The sequence below is a fragment of the Oncorhynchus mykiss genome, chromosome 7 (genome assembly GCF_013265735.2).
Source record: "Oncorhynchus mykiss isolate Arlee chromosome 7, USDA_OmykA_1.1, whole genome shotgun sequence".
Lineage (NCBI taxonomy): Eukaryota > Metazoa > Chordata > Actinopteri > Salmoniformes > Salmonidae > Oncorhynchus > Oncorhynchus mykiss.
This window is the reverse complement of record NC_048571.1, coordinates 10,033,469-10,052,928: the sequence shown is the minus strand read 5'-3', so window position 1 is coordinate 10,052,928 and position 19,460 is coordinate 10,033,469. Positions and strand designations below refer to the sequence as shown.

The 19,460-nt window shown below is 43.7% G+C and overlaps 1 protein-coding gene across 21 annotated transcripts in view; it reads left to right on the top strand.

Annotated features, from left to right (window-relative positions):
* Positions 1-813: 813 nt before the first annotated feature.
* Positions 814-19,460, top strand: part of LOC110517899 (leucine-rich repeat flightless-interacting protein 2-like) — a 42,271-nt gene continuing 23,624 nt past the window's right edge. For 4 of the 21 annotated variants that reach the window (XM_036982474.1, XM_036982469.1, XM_036982467.1 and 1 more), the window contains exons 1-4: positions 817-1,912; positions 16,098-16,184; positions 16,340-16,357; positions 16,696-16,743. In XM_036982474.1, the coding sequence (XP_036838369.1) occupies positions 1,817-1,912; positions 16,098-16,184; positions 16,340-16,357; positions 16,696-16,743 (249 nt within the window). In that variant the 5' untranslated portion in view covers positions 817-1,816. Of the gene's footprint in view, positions 1,913-14,309; positions 14,481-16,097; positions 16,212-16,339; positions 16,358-16,695; positions 16,744-19,460 lie in introns of those variants that run through there. The other 17 variants (XM_036982484.1, XM_036982480.1, XM_036982481.1 and 14 more) reach the window with 13 other exon arrangements.

Sequence of the window (19,460 nt, the reverse complement as noted above, 5' to 3'; positions counted from 1 at the left end):
GGCCAGTAGGAGGCATTCTTTCCTCTGGTCCAAAAAAATATCCCAAATCCCCCCGCAGGAGACTGATTGGGGGTGCTGCCCTGTGTAGGGTGCTGCCCTGTGTAGGGTGCTGTCTTTTGGATGGGACGTTAAACGGGTGTCCTGACTCTCTGAGGTCATTAAAGATTCCACGGCACTTATCGTAGGAGTGTTAACCCTGGTGTCCTGGTTAAATTCCCAAGCTGTCCCTCATACCATCACGGTCACTTAATCATCCCCAGCTTACAATTGGCTCATTCATCCCCCCCTCTCCCCTGCAACTATTCCCCAGGTCGTTTCTGTAAATGAGAACGTGTTCTCAGTCAATTTACCTGGTAATGAAAAGGTAGCCTAGTGGTTAGAGCATTAGGCCAGTAACTGAAAGGTTGCTAGATAAAAACCCTGAGCTGACCAGGTAAAATCTGTCGTGAACTGTTCCTAGGCTGTTCCACTGTTCCTAGGCCGTCATCGTAGTTAAATAAAATATAGGAAGTGATTTCCCCGCTATGTATTGGCACTGAGCTCTCAGGCCTTATCTTTCTCCACTAGAGGGAGTCATTTCCCAGCAGTTGCTATGGATTGGCACTGAGCTCTCCGGCATAAACAGAAGGCGTTCATCTAGTTTACTGACTAGACATGAGGTCAGAGTTAACGTTACAGATTAAAATAGTCTGATATTATAATTTAGGCTTGAATCAGAAATGCATATAAACAAAGGAATAAGATGAACACATAGCTATTCAGAGAATTGCCATACAGTCCTATGCCACAATTTTGACATGGCAAGTGAGATTTATTTGGTTGAACTCAGTGCTGACCTTCCTTCTAAAATAACAGTAGGATAATAGCCTTTCTGTTCGCTTCGAGACTATTGGAGACGTCTAAAGACCGTGTCAACTGAACGGCCTGCGTCGTGCATTCCAGGGTAATTCCATTCGGGTCATTAGGCTACAGAATATTTGTTAAGGCATCACACCATTCTCAAGCTATACGATACATTCTGAACGAAAACACCACAAAGGATCTGCTTTGAATATTGTATGACCAGTAAAATTCGACTGTTTGGAGGACACCCATCCCGGCCATACTGCGGCCACTATCTATCTCCAGCAGGCTCGAGGCTCTGCCCCGGAACGTGTATTCATCCCACTGTGGTTATCATCCGGGATTGCGCTGCAATAAAACTTTCGTCCATCTGCTTTGACATCTCGGCGACTCCCGCGTTCTCTGCTAAGGCAAAGAGCGAGGACATTATTCAATCGCTATTAGGTCTACCTACAGAACGATTATTTATCAGGCTCGCGTGGGTTCTTGTTTTGGTGTTCCATACCGAAACGTATCTATATGATGACAATTGCCTAGGATTAGCTAGATGACTATTCGTTTTCCAATGTACCCAAAGAGGGAAGCCTGATGCTATGAGGGTGTTTTGACACATCAAAGTGACGCGTGTGATGTTAGTTGTTTATCAGCAACAGGAATCAAGGATATTCGTAATGCAGTTTGTTACGTTTGAAGGCGGTTACATTGAAACAATGTATCATAATGGCATCACGTCTCGTGCCTGGGAAGCGAATTGACGATGGATTGTTGTTACATTGTAGCTACCCGATTGTAAATAGTTGACTTCTTTTTTTGCGTGTTATTGGTGAGCTATTTTTCCATTACGTGGAGATGGTGATTATATTTTTCCAGCGTGCCCTTCATCGTCATCATTCGGCTCCTGTGTTCCATTTTTGAATTTCTTCGAGGCTGACACGTATGCTACAGTAAGGACTTTATCACAGAATACACAAACATGGGAACTCAGATTACTGGCACTGGAAGAAAAAGAATCCCCAACAGGGAGAGACTGACCGCAGAGGACGATGCCCTCAATCAAATCGCTCGAGAGGTAAGTTTTGGGATATGATTTTCCTTCTTATTTTGGGAGGCAATGCTCGTCATACTGCGCCAAACCTATTCCACGGAGTGCCTTCAATTTAAGCCTATTTTATACATATTATGCCAACATAAAGACACGAGCATGTCTATCATACTTCTAAAGTATAGCCTAGACCAGACGTTCCCAACCTGGGGTAGTAGGACCCCTGGGGGCCTATCCACAGGGGGTATTTAAGAAGACTCTTGAGACTATAACCTTACTGGTAAAATGCACACGAGGGGGTACTTCAGGGGTACTCCGGACAGAGCTAAATTTAGTTGGTGGTATAGTAACCGAAAAAGGTTGGGAACCACTAGCCTAGGCTACACTAGGACTATTCAAAAACCATGTATCAGTTGCTGCAGCCCCACACCCTCCTCAACTGACGAACACAGCGTGGTAATTATTATTCACTGAGGGTAATGGATGTGTATCGTGCTGCCTCTCCGATGCTGTATGCAAGGCATTCCCTGGACTAACAGACAAAGACGCATTATTTGTAAAAGGAAACACGGACATTGTTTGCTTGGCCTACATAAACTGGCATGTGGCTGGACAGTGGATCAAAGTGACACAATGAATGGGGGAATTGTTGAGGGGTAAATTGCTTGATAAAGACAACTGGGGATGACCTTCGTGGCAAGGACACGTTTACACGTTGAAATGGGTACCAACTGTAATGCCAGACTTCCTAGCTATTGATCCATGTCCTATTCATCTGTCACCTATCATCTATCACCTGTCATTTATCACCTATCACCTGTCATCTGTCATCTGTCACCTATCATCTATCACCTGTCATTTATCACCCATCACCTGTCATTTATCACCTATCACCTGTCATCTGTCACCTGTCACCTATCATCTATCACCTGTCACCTGTCACCTATCATCTATCATCTGTCACCTATCATATATCATCTATTCATCTATCATCAATCATCTATCATCTATCACCTATCATCTATTCATATATCATCTATCATCTATCACCTGTCATTTATCACCTATCACCTGTCATCTGTCACCTATCATATGTCATATACCGCCTATCATATATCATCTATCACATATCATCTATCATATATCATCTATCATCTATCACCTATCATCTATTCATATATCATCTATCACCTATCACCTATCATCTATTCATATATCATCTATCACCTATCATATATAATCTATAATCTATCATCTATCCATCAATCATCCATCATCTATCACCTATTCATCCATCATCTATCACCTATTCATCTATCATCTATCACCTATTCATCTATCATCTATCCATGACGCTTATTAAAGAAGCAGGAAAGAGAGAGAAAGAGAAAAATATAGATGTAGGTCATACTGCAATGAGGGGTGCATCTCAATATGAGAGGGAGTCTGAACTGGCTTCCTCCCCTTGTCTCCTCCTCTCTTTACAACAATTTGAGGTCACACGATAGGTGAAAACAAATCAGTGCAGACAGAAGATAAAGTAAACCACATCATATCCAGCAGATGCTTTTAAACACTTTTCATGTGGCAATCTCAGCAGGAATTGAACCCACAACCCTAGCATTGTAAGCGTCACGCCACACTTACTGAGCCACAGAGGACCACATGTGATGTGAGATTATGTTTTTTTGGGTGTAGGAAACACAATCAGAAGTTGATGGGGATACAATCATAGGGAGATTGACAGACAGTCTGTCATCATACTATAGTCCAGGACTCGAGTGAGACTCCGGCTAGTATTTGTAAGGACAGGCTTCAGACCAACTTTAGACTGAAGTCTGTTGACCAGTGACCACAACATCTTGAAAATATTGACTTGTGGCGCCCGGTGCCCATTGCCCGGTGCCCATTGCCCGGTGCCCATTGCCCGGTGCCCATTGTCCGGTGCCCATTGCCCGGTGCCCATTGTCCATTGCCCGGTGCCCATTGCCCGGTGCCCATTGCCCGGTGCCCATTGCAAATGGCCTCCAAACTGTCACTAGAGCCCAGCTTTTCCATTTTCATCTGGTTGATTTTATCAACATGTAATCCCGGTCCTTGACGATGTTAAAACAACTCACCAGTGTAATGCTGTGCTGTAGGTTTTCTGACCAGCCATGACTGTAAACTGAAGGAAAAGCCTCACTATGTGGACCATAATATTCCCCCTGAAAGGTTCTAAATGTCCTCACTGGATATCAAAGGGCTTGTTATGCTCTCCTGCTCCCCTGCCATTCTTCTAAATAAAGAAGTATACAGGGTAATATGTCAATGTGCAGTAAGAATCATGTGTTGGTACAAAAACACAGAAAGGTTCTATTAGTCAGAACCACTAGTCAGATCCTTGAACACATAAATGTCCCTAATTGTCATGGGTGTGGTGGGAGCTAAGCAACCAGGAAGGCAGTATTTTGTTTAGTGCTGACATCAGAGGAGGGCTTAGTCACCATATGAGTGACAACATGATGTGAAGGCCCTTCAGAAGACACTCCCACCCGCATGCTAATGAGAATACGGTCTGAAATGGGATGTTGTCATCCTGGAATATAATAACACACTGTGTGCCTCATAACAGTGTTGACAAAGCTATACAGCTGTTCTTAAGCAGAGTATGGGGTTGTTTTGAACACACACACACACAGACACACACACACACACACACACACACACACACACACACAGAGGAATTTTCAAATGCAACTACTATAAAACTCCATAATACTCCAGTCCTGTCTCTCTCCCATCTCTACACACTATAATCTATGGCACTGATAAGACTCCATAATACTCCAGTCCTGTCTCTCTCCCATCTCTACACACTATAATCTATGGCACTGATAAGACTCCATAATACTCCAGTCCTGTCTCTCTCCCATCTCTACACACTATAATCTATGGCACTGATAAGACTCCATAATACTCCAGGCCTGTCTCTCTCCCATCTCTACACACTATAATCTATATCACTGATAAGACTCCATAATACTCCAGGCCTGTCTCTCTCCCATCTCTACACACTATAATCTATGGCACTGATAAGACTCCATAATACTCCAGTCCTGTCTCTCTCCCATCTCTACACACTATAATCTATGGCACTGATAAGACTCCATAATACTCCAGTCCTGTCTCTCTCCCATCTCTACACACTATAATCTATGGCACTGATAAGACTCCATAATACTCCAGGCCTGTCTCTCTCCCATCTCTACACACTATAATCTATATCACTGATAAGAATCCATAATACTCTATCCAGTCTGTTGGAAATGGTTCTCAATGAGACATCAAGTGTCTCTCAAACCAAACCAAGTGCAGTGAGGCCTGAAGCCCCCAGTCATGTGATAACAAACCGTTGAGAGCTGCAGATGACAGACAGACATCATTAATCCAGGGCCCAGAGCACGATGTTGTCATCAACTCATTCTGCTGTCATGCCAGTGATATTCAGCAGGTACCTGCTAGTCATATCATTAGTGCCAGGGTGCTGTTTGACAGTGATATAAACAGGTACCTGCTAGTCATATCATTAGTGCCAGGGTGCTGTTTGACAGTGATATAAACAGGTACCTGCTAGTCATATCATTAGTGCCAGAGTGTTGTTTGACAGTGATATAAACAGGTACCTGCTAGTCATATCATTAGTGCCAGGGTGTTGTTTGACAGTGATATAAACAGGTACCTGCTAGTCATATCATTAGTGCCAGAGTGTTGTTTGACAGTGATATAAACAGGTACCTGCTAGTCATATCATTAGTGCCAGGGTGTTGTTTGACAGTGATATAAACAGGTACCTGCTAGTCATATCATTAGTGCCAGGGTGCTGTTTGACAGTGATATAAACAGGTACCTGCTAGTCATATCATTAGTGCCAGAGTGTTGTTTGACTGTGATATAAACAGGTACCTGCTAGTCATATCATTAGTGCCAGAGTGTTGTTTGACTGTGATATAAACAGGTACCTGCTAGTCATATCATTAGTGCCAGGGTGTTGTTTGACAAATAACAGACAGGCCAGATTCAGAATCCTTAGTCAATGGTGTTAGGGGGTGTGTCCCTGTGGAATTAGGAGGAATTAACAGATAGACAGCTCCAGTATTAAAAGGAGGGGGGGGGGGGGGGGCAGTACAGGGGTCCATGGTGGGCTTGGGTCGGGGGTATGTGAGGGGGAAGAGATGGGCTTTTGGCTGACTTTCATGTTCTAGCTGGTGAAGTCTGACCTACTGGGCAAGCTGACAGCTGTTCCCTTGGGTGCACATTTATGTGTGTATTGGTGTATGTACATGTTCATGTGTGTGTGTCCACTTTTGTGTGTGCGGGTGTGTTTGTGTATATGTGTGCATGCGATCTGTGCACGTGTGTGTTTGTGTGTAAAAGCACTCAGCAGCCACTCTGCACCAGGGGATTGGACTGTGTCTATGCCAGTGACCTGCATCTCTTAAGCCTCTCAGCATCATCCACATCCTGCTTTAATCGCAGGTTGACATTTATTGTCACGAGTCTTGTCCTGAAGGCAGAACGGAGCGATTTCCCCTCAGATAGACCAGCTGGAAAGTCAAAATTGGCTATATTGTAAAAATTACTGAAAACAAAAATGTGCTTTTTGATCTTACTTTAAGGTTAGGGTTAGGCATTAGGGTTAGCAGTCTGGTTAAGGTTAGGGATAGGCATTAGGGTTAGCAGTCTGGTTAAGGTTAGGGTTAAGGTTAGGGTTAGCAGTCTGGTTAAGGTTATGGTTAGGCATTAGGGTTAGCAGTCTGGTTAAGGTTAGGGATAGGCATTAGGGTTAGCAGTCTGGTTAAGGTTAGGGTTAAGGTTAGGGTTAGGCATTAGGGTTAGCAGTCTGGTTAAGGTTAGGGTTAAGGTTAGGGTTAGGTATTAGGGTTAGCAGTCTGGTTAAGGTTAGGGTGATAAGGTTTAAAATCCTCCTCCTATGACTTTGTGGCTGTGCCAGCTAGCACTCTGCAGAGCTGCCTCCAGAACAAGATTCATGAAGAAAAACGTGAACCTGCACTTTAATCACTGCTGGAGTAGTGTCATGGCAACAGTAACCAGCTTTTACTGTATTCTGGCTAAATCATTAATCATGTCTCAAAACAATATTTGACCCATTTAATCTAAAAGGGATTCTCAACGAGTGAGGTTGGTTGAGGTGGCATGCGATTAGTGAAGTGTGATGAACAGGCGATTGGTCTAGACTTCCAGCTACCTTTGACCTCCCATCAGCGATCATGATTCAATACATCTACTGAGTCAGAGGCCTAACCTTCCTTCCTTGAAGTGCTGTAGTCACTGTTGTCTGAAATGATCGGACAGGTGAATGTAAAGGTTTGACTGCATAGCTTACAGCGACACAGGCATGCCAGATATCTGAAACATGGAGTCATTGCTACATGTACCGGCTCTCTTAACTTGTCCTCACTGACTGTGTTGACGTTAGGGGATGTGACTGTACTGCCACCCTTCTCCCTCCCCTCACTTCCATCAGCATGTTGGGCATCACGGCAGAGCAATTTTGTCCATTAAGTGTCTTTATAATATGGTCTAAAGAGCCTAACACACACACACACACACACACACACACACACACACACACACACACAGCAGAAGTCTGCTGCTCTTCAAAGTGCATAAATCTCTGCATGAGGCTCCTCCTAAGAAGATTACCACAGTAAAATGCTGCTATGTATACATCAGGGCACTGGCCTGTACAGGGATGTATCAGACAGACAGACACCATGTGTTCTCTGCATGGACATTAGTCTCAAACACCCTAGAAAACTCCAAGCTAAGTGCTCTACTGCTTCAACACATCATGAGACTAGAATGTACTGTTATAGTATTATGGGGTTGTCACAACACACCTGAATGGGAAACTCTACTCTGCCCCCAAACAAGGCCTCATGAGCACAGCATGAGACTAGAATGTACTGTTATAGTATTATGGGGTTGTCACAACACACCTGAATGGGAAACTCTACACTGCCCCCCAACAAGGCCTCATGAGCACAGCATGAGACTAGAATGTACTATAAAGTACAGTGCATTACGCTTTTACTAAACTATTTAGGTTAAAGTGATCAACCGTTTATAATGATCACATTTTCCTGCACTTATGTGTTCACGATGGGGCGAAGCCTAACTTTCATTGAGGTCAATGGCAGAACAGAGGATTTCGTCCTAACGGGAAGCTAGGATTTGCCCCTATGAGAGGAGTGCACTGAATAACTTCCAAGAGACTTTATTTTCCAGTAAGTGTTGAGGTGGCCCTTCCCTCTGCTCTCACTCAGAGAGCCTGGCTAGGAATAGATCCGTAGGGATGCATCATGCCTGTGAAGGTCTTGACACTGGTGAAGGAAAACATCTGGAGTTACAAAGCTGTTCTGCTTTTAAGCCTCCATGAGGTCTGTTCTGGATGGGAGCTGCTGCTGTCCAGGCCGACTAGTGTAAAGCTTCCAGGCCTCTAATAGTACTGACCAGTGCTGCTGCTGTCCAGGCCGACTAGTGCAAGCTTCCAGGCCTCTAATAGTACTGACCAGTGCTGCTGCTGTCCAGGCCGACTAGTGCAAAGCTTCCAGGCCTCTAATAGTACTGACCAGTGCTGCTACTGTCCAGGCCGACTAGTGTAAAGCTTCCAGGCCTCTAATAGTACTGACCAGTGCTGCTGCTGTCCAGGCCGACTAGTGTAAAGCTTCCAAGTCTCTAATAGTACTGACCAGTGCTGCTGCTGTCCAGGCCGACTAGTGTAAAGCTTCCAGGTCTCTAATAGTACTGACCAGTGCTGCTGCTGTCCAGGCCGACTAGTGCAAAGCTTCCAGGTCTCTAATAGTACTGACCAGTGCTGCTGCTGTCCAGGCCGACTAGTGCAAGCTTCCAGGCCTCTAATAGTACTGACCAGTGTTGCTGCTGTCCAAGCCGACTAGTGCAAAGCTTCCAGGTCTCTAATAGTACTGACCAGTGCTGCTGCTGTCCAGGCCGACTAGTGTAAAGCTTCCAGGCCTCTAATAGTACTGACCAGTGCTGCTGCTGTCCAGGCCGACTAGTGCAAGCTTCCAGGCCTCTAATAGTACTGACCAGTGCTGCTGCTGTCCAGGCCGACTAGTGCAAAGCTTCCAGGCCTCTAATAGTACTGACCAGTGCTGCTGCTGTCCAGGCCGACTAGTGTAAAGCTTCCAGGTCTCTAATAGTACTGACCAGTGCTGCTGCTGTCCAGGCCGACTAGTGCAAAGCTTCCAGGTCTCTAATAGTACTGACCAGTGCTGCTGCTGTCCAGGCCGACTAGTGCAAGCTTCCAGGCCTCTAATAGTACTGACCAGTGTTGCTGCTGTCCAAGCCGACTAGTGCAAAGCTTCCAGGTCTCTAATAGTACTGACCAGTGCTGCTGCTGTCCAGGCCGACTAGTGTAAAGCTTCCAGTCCTCTAATAGTACTGACCAGTGCTGCTGCTGTCCAGGCCGACTAGTGCAAGCTTCCAGGCCTCTAATAGTACTGACCAGTGCTGCTGCTGTCCAGGCCGACTAGTGCAAAGCTTCCAGGCCTCTAATAGTACTGACCAGTGCTGCTACTGTCCAGGCCGACTAGTGTAAAGCTTCCAGGCCTCTAATAGTACTGACCAGTGCTGCTGCTGTCCAGGCCGACTAGTGCAAAGCTTCCAGGTCTCTAATAGTACTGACCAGTGCTGCTGCTGTCCAGGCCGACTAGTGCAAAGCTTCCAGGTCTCTAATAGTACTGACCAGTGCTGCTGCTGTCCAGGCCGACTAGTGTAAAGCTTCCAGGTCTCTAATAGTACTGACCAGTGCTGCTGCTGTCCAGGCCGACTAGTGCAAAGCTTCCAGGTCTCTAATAGTACTGACCAGTGCTGCTGCTGTCCAGGCCGACTAGTGCAAAGCTTCCAGGTCTCTAATAGTACTGACCAGTGCTGCTGCTGTCCAACCCGACTAGTACAAGCTTCCAGGCCTCTAATAGTACTGACCAGTGGCTAGTTTTATCAGAGCAGTCTTTAAGAACTGGACTCGCGATTGACTCATTGGTCTAATGCACTGCATCTCAGTGCAAGAGGTGTCACTACAGTCCCTGGTTCGAATCCAGGCTGTATCACATCCGGCTGTGATTGGGAGTCCCATAGGGCGGCGCACCATTGGCCCAGTGTCGTCTGGGGTAAGCCGTCATTGTACATAAGAATTTGTTCTTAACTGACTTGCCTAGTTAAATAAAGGTTAAAAGAAACCAGGGGAGTGTTTTGCCTGGATTATATTTCTGGTATTTCTGTCCTGTATATAGGCCCACAATACGCGATCCAACATTACTTTTTTGTGTGACCAGAGATATACAGTTATGGCTTGAAGCATAGACACCATTTTCACAGGTTCACCTTTCATTACTTTTTCCCCAATGAAATTGTATAAATTATTTTAATTTAGTCATTCACTTTATTGTCACATGTCCCTAAACTTGAATTTGATTTAGTGGCGATATTTCCAAAGATCCACTTAGTTTCACAACCCTAGTGGTTAAAATGACACTATGGAGGGTAGTGTATACAGCCCAGTACATCACTGGGGCCAAGCTTCCTGCCTTCCAGGACCTCTATACCAGGCGGTGTCAAAGGATGGCCCTAAAAATAGCCAAAGACTCCAGCCACCCTATAGTCATAGACTGTTCTCTCTGCTACCGCATAGCAAGCGGCACCAGAGCACCAAGTCTAGGTCCAAGAGGCTTCTAAACAGCTTCTTCCCCCAAGCCATAAGACTGCTGAACAGTAAGAAAATGGGCTACCCCAACTATTTACATTGACCCCCACCTCCCCCCTTTCTTTATGCTGCTGCTACTCTCTGTTTATTATCGATGCATAGTCACTTTACCCCTACCTACATGTACATATTACCTCAATTACCTCTACTAACTTATACCCACGCACATTGACTCGGTACCGGTACCCCCTGTATATTGCTTTTAATGAAAATGACAGATCTATAACTCACATTCCTCTGTGGATTTGGTTGTCACCCAACAAGTGACATATCACAGCTTTAAGGCAGGATGTGAATGAGTGTCTGCAATGATCCACAATGATTAATCTGATATGGTCTACACTTGTCTAGGCAGCCCCAGACCACCCTCCTCATTGGTCTCTGTTGACAGGCAGCCCCAGACCACCCTCCTCATCGGTCTCTGTTGACAGGCAGCCCCAGAACACCCTCCTCATTGGTCTCTGTTAACAGGCAGCCCCAGAACACCCTCCTCATTGGTCTCTGTTGACAGGCAGCCCCAGACCTCCACCCTCCTCATCAGTCTCTGTTGACAGGCAGCCCCCGAACACCCTCCTCATCAGTCTCTGTTGACAGGCAGCCCCAGACCTCCACCCTCCTCATTGGTCTCTGTTGACAGGCAGCCCCAGAACACCCTCCTCATTGGTCTCTGTTGACAGGCAGCCCCAGACCACCCTCCTCATCAGTCTCTGTTGACAGGCAGCCCCAGAACACCCTCCTCATTGGTCTCTGTTGACAGGCAGCCCCAGAACACCCTCCTCATCGGTCTCTGTTGACAGGCAGCCCCAGACCTCCACCCTCCTCATCGGTCTCTGTTGACAGGCAGCCCCAGACCTCCACCCTCCTCATCGGTCTCTGTTGACAGGCAGCCCCAGACCACCCTCCTCATTGGTCTCTGTTGACAGGCAGCCCCAGACCTCCACCCTCCTCATTGGTCTCTGTTGACAGGCAGCCCCAGAACACCCTCCTCATCGGTCTCTGTTGACAGGCAGCCCCAGACCTCCACCCTCCTCATTGGTCTCTGTTGACAGGCAGCCCCAGACCACCCTCCTCATTGGTCTCTGTTGACAGGCAGCCCCAGACCTCCACCCTCCTCATTGGTCTCTGTTGACAGGCAGCCCCAGACCACCCTCCTCATCGGTCTCTGTTGACAGGCAGCCCCAGACCTCCACCCTCCTCATTGGTCTCTGTTGACAGGCAGCCCCAGACCACCCTCCTCATCGGTCTTTGTTGACGGACTGAGTCTCACCAGGCTTACCTGCCTAATCTACCCTGACATAATCCTGTATCCTAAATCTCCTGAATAGTGCTGCAGTCTTTTGACCCAATGAGGCCACCGTACTGTACCAATGACGCTCAATGTGAGACTATGAGCCGGAGACTAATGAATAACCCATGTGTCTCAGTCTCAAGGCAGCATCCAAGCTATTTCACTTCTCTCCAACAGCCAAGCCAGATTGAATCCTTGCCTCAGTCTCTCAGTTCTCTCTCTGCAGGTCCTTGACTGCTTGAGGCAATAGGCACACAGCAGTGCAATCACATGTGGTTGTAATTAGTTAGTAATAGCTCTTTGCTTCACATTTTAGTGAAGATAAATACCTTTAGTGGTTATTGCATTTTCCTTCGTTTCTTGAGTTTGGTTTGTTTACTGGCTCGGCTGGCATTCTTATCCAGGTTCTATTTTCTGTTTTGTTTTGTATCGTTACCGTGATGGCGTTGAATGCTTGGCACCACTAGCTCTCTTGGAGTGAGAACATTAAGATTGCTCCTGAGTGGCACTGCGGTCTAAGACACTGCATCTCAGTGCAACAGGTGTCACTGCAGTCCCTGGTTCAAATCCAGGCTGCATCACATCCAGCTGTGATTGGGAGTCCCATAGGGCGGTGCACAATGGGGTCGGCCGTCATTGTAAATAAGAATTTGTTCTTAACTGACTTGCCTAGTTAAATAAAGGTTGATAATTCAGTTACATTTCATCCTGTTCAATTCATGTTAAAGGTCCAATGCAGCCATTTATATCTCAATATTAAATCATTTCTGGGTAACAATTAAGTACCTTCCTGTCATTGTTTTCAATCAAAATGGTCAAAAAATAAATAAAAAATAAGCTTTTTTTAGCTGTTATTGGCAGGGAGGTTTGGAACCCTCTTTCTTATTGGTCTATTAACTAATTTACTGCCCGAGGCAGGCCAAAACTCCATCCCACCACAACGGGCTGTGATTTCAGGAGGTCTTTTCAAACAGCTCTTACACTAAAAGGGCATTATCATAATGTTCACAATTTCACAGTATTATTCCAATAGATATAAAACACAGGAAATGAATAATGTTTTTGATGGCACTGGGCCTTTAACAGCCTGTGTTCATTTACAAATAGTTGTGCAGTATTGCTGTTCAAACGGTTTCCTGTGTGCTGACTGCTATCTCCGTCCTCTCAACGAGCTGTGAAACAAACACAATGGGGAAACAGGCCTGACTGGATCAAGGCCTTTCCAGGCTAACATAAAGCACCAGCCTCAACTAGCAGACTGGTATTCCATTTACCTTTGTCTGTGTTGTAGTTAGGCAGAAGTGAGCCCTTCAGTAGCCTGATGATCTCTATAGTTACACCCTCTTCCATTGGCTCTGACTAAATCTTCCCAGGCTTGTGTGAACAAAATGATCACTTGGCCTCCCATCACAATTCACAACGGTAATTGAAAGTGAACAGACCAGATGAACTGGAAAGACACTCACCCTTCCGGGTGGCCAAAAATAACTAATTGAAAGCCACGCCCTCAATAAGGCATGCCTCTGAATCTCCTCTACAATATTATTGAACAGTATTTGCATATTTTCCAGCAGTCTTTGCACAACAGTAACAAATAACATTGGAACTGTTCATTGAGGTTTGTTTTGTGGACCAAATAGATGTACTAGTCATCAATACATTCAAATATTTAGTGGCATGTAGTGGCATTTTTTTTTTTTTAAGTTACAAATTACCATGACTGGGATGTGTTGCTGTGCAAATGACATGTAGGCCCATCTTTCAGTTAAACAATGTAATGACTTTTGCAATGGTGTATAGTGTACACATTCTAGGGCCTGCTATGCAGATACCTAGAAGGCCAATGCAACACTTGATAGTGAGAGTTTGCAGGCCCCCCATAGCCAAGGGCCCCAGTGCACACACATTGCCAGCACTGCCTTGCCCTATGCCACTGCCCTCCTCTCTTCACAGTACTTATACACATTCAGATTGAGAGTATGACAGTGGAGGATGAACTGGAATGGTGCCATTGAATCCTCAAGGATCTTATGGATTTGATCTAGTCTGCAAATAGACAACGAAACAAGCATTACAGATGACATGGACATCAACAAGGGGAATCTGGGTATTTGAATATGTTTTACAGGGAATCAGATGTGCTTGGTTGTAGGCTGGGCTGTTGCTATGGGGAAGCAGTGTTGTTATGGTCAGAGTGAGGGTGGGTGTGTCCTCACCAGTGCCCAGACAGAAATGCTGGCTCATCCACAGCCTCTCTCAGTAATAAAACGACATAGGGAACACTCCCCTCTTGTGGCTGCTGCTAGTCCTGCGTTTTTCAGAATCACTTTAATTCTTGTGATTGAAGATTGTGGGAGAAGCTGTAAACGGGATGCATATGTTTCCTAAAGGCCACTTCAGTGGTGAACTAGAAAGTGAAAGCCGTTCTCATATGGTTTGGTTGTGGAATAGAGAGACAATCTTAAAGTAGTGGGTTTCTGTCCTGAATGGATTTTCTGTCTGCTGTTTCTCAGTTGAAGGTAAGACAGCCAGTGATCTGTTTAGTATTTTATTTTGGGGCCCTGATCTCAGCTTTCACTGAACGACTCGGGACCTTATTCATTTTTGGCGATGCAATCATGACCTCTGATAGCTGGTCTGGAAGCTCTGTGTCACCAGACCAGTAATCAGCTGATGCCATTAAAATGGTTGTGTGTGTGTGTGTGTGTGTGTGTGTGTGTGTGTGTGTGTGTGTGTGTGTGTGTGTGTGTGTGTGTGTGTGTGTGTGTGTGTGTGTGTGTGTGTGTGTGTGAGTGAGTGTGTGAGTGAGTGAGTGAGTGAGTGAGTGAGTGAGTGAGTGAGTGAGTGAGTGAGTGAGTGAGTGAGTGAGTGAGTGAGTGAGTGAGTGAGTGAGTGAGTGAGTGAGTGAGTGAGTGAGTGAGTGAGTGAGTGAGTGAGTGAGTGGAGTAGTGTGTGAAATGACTGAAGCAAAGCTAGAAATGACTGAAGCGAAACTAGAAAAGACTGAAGTGGAACTAGAAACGACTGAAGCAGAACTAGAATAGACTGAAGCAGAACTAAAAAAGACTGATCATAGGTATCAAATCATTTTTGTTCTTTGTTTAGAATAATATAATAACAATAATATTGGGCGGCAGGTAGCCTAATGGTTATAGTCTTGGGCAGGTGACCGAGAGGTTACTGAATCTAATTCCCAAGCTGACGAGGTGAACATCTTTCATTCTGCCCCTGAACAAGGCAGTTAACCCACTGTTCCCCTGAACAAGGCAGTTAACCCACAGTTCCCCTGAACAAGGCAGTTAACCCACTGTTCCCCTGAACAAGGCAGTTAACCCACTGTTCCCCGGTAGGCTGTCATTGTAAATAAGAATGTGTTGTTAACTGACTTGCTTAGTTAAATAAATGTGATTTTTTTATTTTTACAAAAATAATACCATACAGCGTATTAGAATAAGTGGATTACCTGGAACCTATACAGCAATCAGCTGTGTGTGTGTGTGTCTGTGTGTGTGTGTGTGTGTGTGTGTGTGTGTGTGTGTGTGTGTGTGTGTGTGTGTGTGTGTGTGTGTGTGTGTGTGTGTGTGTTTGTTAAGCATGGCTATTGGTCACCATGGCATTCTCTTAAACAATGAAATGAGTGACGAGATCACAGCAGCATTGATAACCAAATGCTAAAGGTTATTGAGGACGGGCAGACCTAAAAGCACTCTGATCTAATTTAACTTCAAAGGCTTGTTTCAAGCTATATTAGCCAGCTAGCTGCATAGTAAACACTAACAGAAAGACAGGAACCACAGCCTCAACACCAAGCTCCCAGTCCCTCACTCTTAGCTGCTATGGTAACGCTTCCCTCTCATTTGGAACTTAATAATGAACTATTATTTCATTAACTGGTTCCATGTCAATTACTACTTATTTGATTGCAGCACGGCTCAATGTGTCATCTTTACCTAATGGGCTCACTGAGTTTTATGTTGAACTTTCTGCTCAGCTTGCTCACGCTAACGCTAGCAGTAATGGCAGTCATTGCAGAGATAATGATTAGAGACCATGGAATATTGTATGGTCTGCTTTGATTTGACTGTTATACACCCTGTTGAATGTATATTGTCTTTCTCTGTCTGTGTCTTCTTCAGGCTGAGGCGAGACTGGCAGCGAAGCGGGCGGCCAGAGCAGAGGCACGGGAGATACGCATGAAGGAACTGGAGAGACAGCAGAAAGAGGTGACACACACACACCTCTGCACGGTGGTAATATACTTGACCAAAAACCTGTTCGTCTGCCATACTAACAACATGTCCTAACCTACTGTCTTTCTATTGTCCTGCCTTCTCTTCTCCGTGGTGTCCTGCTCCTTCTGTCCACCATGTTGTTTTAGATGTATCAAAGCCAGAAGGTAGGCCTCCATTTTGTTTTAGGTGTATCAAAGCCAGAAGGTAGGCCTCCTTGCTTCAAATGTTCTCCTTCTCTCTTTCCTGTTCACGTTACACTCCTATTGGCATCTGAATGCTAACTGTCGTTGTCAGATCAAAGATCAATGAATGTATCTTTCAAATCCCTTGACCTAAATCAAATCACTCGCTGTGTGTATCTTTTGTCAAACATGTACGGTTATTTGGGTTCAGCACTGTTAAAAAACAAGTCGCTTTTACCTCTCTCCATTTCCTTGTCTCTCCTTTCTAATGTCTTCCTTCCTCTGGTTTCCTCTTCCTGCCCTCTCCTCTCCGCCCCCAGAAATACTATGGTCTGGACAACAAATGGGGCCACATTGAGCAGTGGATGGTAGGACGTGTACTGCAGTATAAGATCCCTGCTAGTTTCTGTTAGACTGCTGTGATTGCATGATGACTCTGATAATATAATACATACTGTCTGTTGAAACAGCTCACTGCACACTGATAATATAATATATACTGTCTGTTGAAACAGCTCACTGCACACTGATAATATAATACAGCTCACTGCACACTAATAATATAATACAGCTCACTGCACACTGATAATATAATACAGCTCACTGCACACTGATAATATAATATATACTGTCTGTTGAAACAGCTTACTGCACACTGATAATATAATATATACTGTCTGTTGAAACAGCTCACTGCACACTGATAATATAATATATACTGTCTGTTGAAACAGCTCACTGCACACTGATAATATAATATATACTGTCTATTGAAACATCTCACTGCACACTGATAATATAATATATACTGTCTGTTGAAACAGCTTACTGCACACTGATAATATAATATATACTGTCTGTTGAAACAGCTTACTGCACACTGGTAATATAATATATACTGTCTGTTGAAACAGCTCACTGCACACTGATAATATAATATATACTGTCTGTTGAAACAGCTTACTGCACACTGATAATATAATATATACTGTCTGTTGAAACAGCTCACTGCACACTGATAATATAATATATACTGTCTGTTGAAACAGCTCACTGCACACTGATAATATAATACATACTGTCTGTTGAAACAGCTCACTGCACACTGGTAATATAATATATACTGTCTGTTGAATCAGCTCACTGCACACTGATAATATAATATATACTGTCTGTTGAAACAGCTCACTGCACACTGATAATATAATATATACTGTCTGTTGAAACAGCTCACTGCACACTGATAATATAATATATACTGTCTGTTGAAACAGCTCACTGCACACTGATAATATAATATATACTGTCTGTTGAAACAGCTCACTGCAAACTGATAATATAATATATACTGTCTGTTGAAACAGCTCACTGCACACTGATAATATAATATATACTGTCTGTTGAAACAGCTCACTGCACACTGATAATATAATATATACTGTCTGTTGAAACAGCTCACTGCACACTGATAATATAATATATACTGTCTGTTGAAACAGCTTACTGCACACTGATAATATAATATATACTGTCTGTTGAAACAGCTCACTGCACACTGATAATATAATATATACTGTCTGTTGAAACAGCTCACTGCACACTGGTAATATAATACAGCTCACTGCACACTGGTAATATAATATATACTGTCTGTTGAAACAGCTCACTGCACACTGATAATATAATATATACTGTCTGTTGAAACAGCTCACTGCACACTGATAATATAATATATACTGTCTGTTGAAACAGCTCACTGCACACTGATAATATAATATATACTGTCTGTTGAAACAGCTCACTGCACACTGATAATATAATACAGCTCACTGCACACTGATAATATAATATATACTGTCTGTTGAAACAGCTCACTGCACACTGATAATATAATATATACTGTCTGTTGAAACAGCTCACTGCACACTGATAATATAATATATACTGTCTGTTGAAACAGCTCACTGCAAACTGATAATATAATATATGCTGTCTGTTGAAACAGCTCACTGCACACTGATAATATAATATATACTGTCTGTTGAAACAGCTCACTGCACACTGATAATATAATATATACTGTCTGTTGAAACAGCTTACTGCACACTGATAATATAATATATACTGTCTGTTGAAACAGCTCACTGCACACTGATAATATAATATATACTGTCTGTTGAAACAGCTCACTGCACACTGATAATATAATATATACTGTCTGTTGAAACAGCTTACTGCACACTGATAATATAATATATACTGTCTGTTGAAACAGCTTACTGCACACTGATAATATAATATATACTGTCTGTTGAAACAGCTCACTGCACACTGATAATATAATATATACTGTCTGTTGAAACAGCTTACTGCGTTCTGATAATATAATATATACTGTCTGTTGAAACAGCTTACTGCACACTGATAATATAATATATACTGTCTGTTGAAACAGCTTACTGCACACTGATAATATAATATATACTGTCTGTTGAAACAGCTCACTGCAAACTGATAATATAATATATACTTTCTGTTGAAACAGCTTACTGCACACTGATAATATAATATATACTGTCTGTTGAAACAGCTCACTGCAAACTGATAATATAATATATACTGTCTGTTGAAACAGCTCACTGCACACTGGTAATATAATATATACTGTCTATTGAAACAGCTTACTGCGTTCTGATAATATAATATATACTGTCTGTTGAAACAGCTCACTGCAAACTGATAATATAATATATACTGTCTGTTGAAACAGCTTACTGCACACTGGTAATATAATATATACTGTCTGTTGAAACAGCTCACTGCACACTGATAATATAATATATACTGTCTGTTGAAACAGCTCACTGCACACTGATAATATAATATATACTGTCTGTTGAAACAGCTCACTGCACACTGATAATATAATATATACTGTCTGTTGAAACAGCTCACTGCACACTGATAATATAATATATACTGTCTGTTGAAACAGCTCACTGCACACTGATAATATAATATATACTGTCTGTTGAAACAGCTTACTGCACACTGATAATATAATATATACTGTCTGTTGAAACAG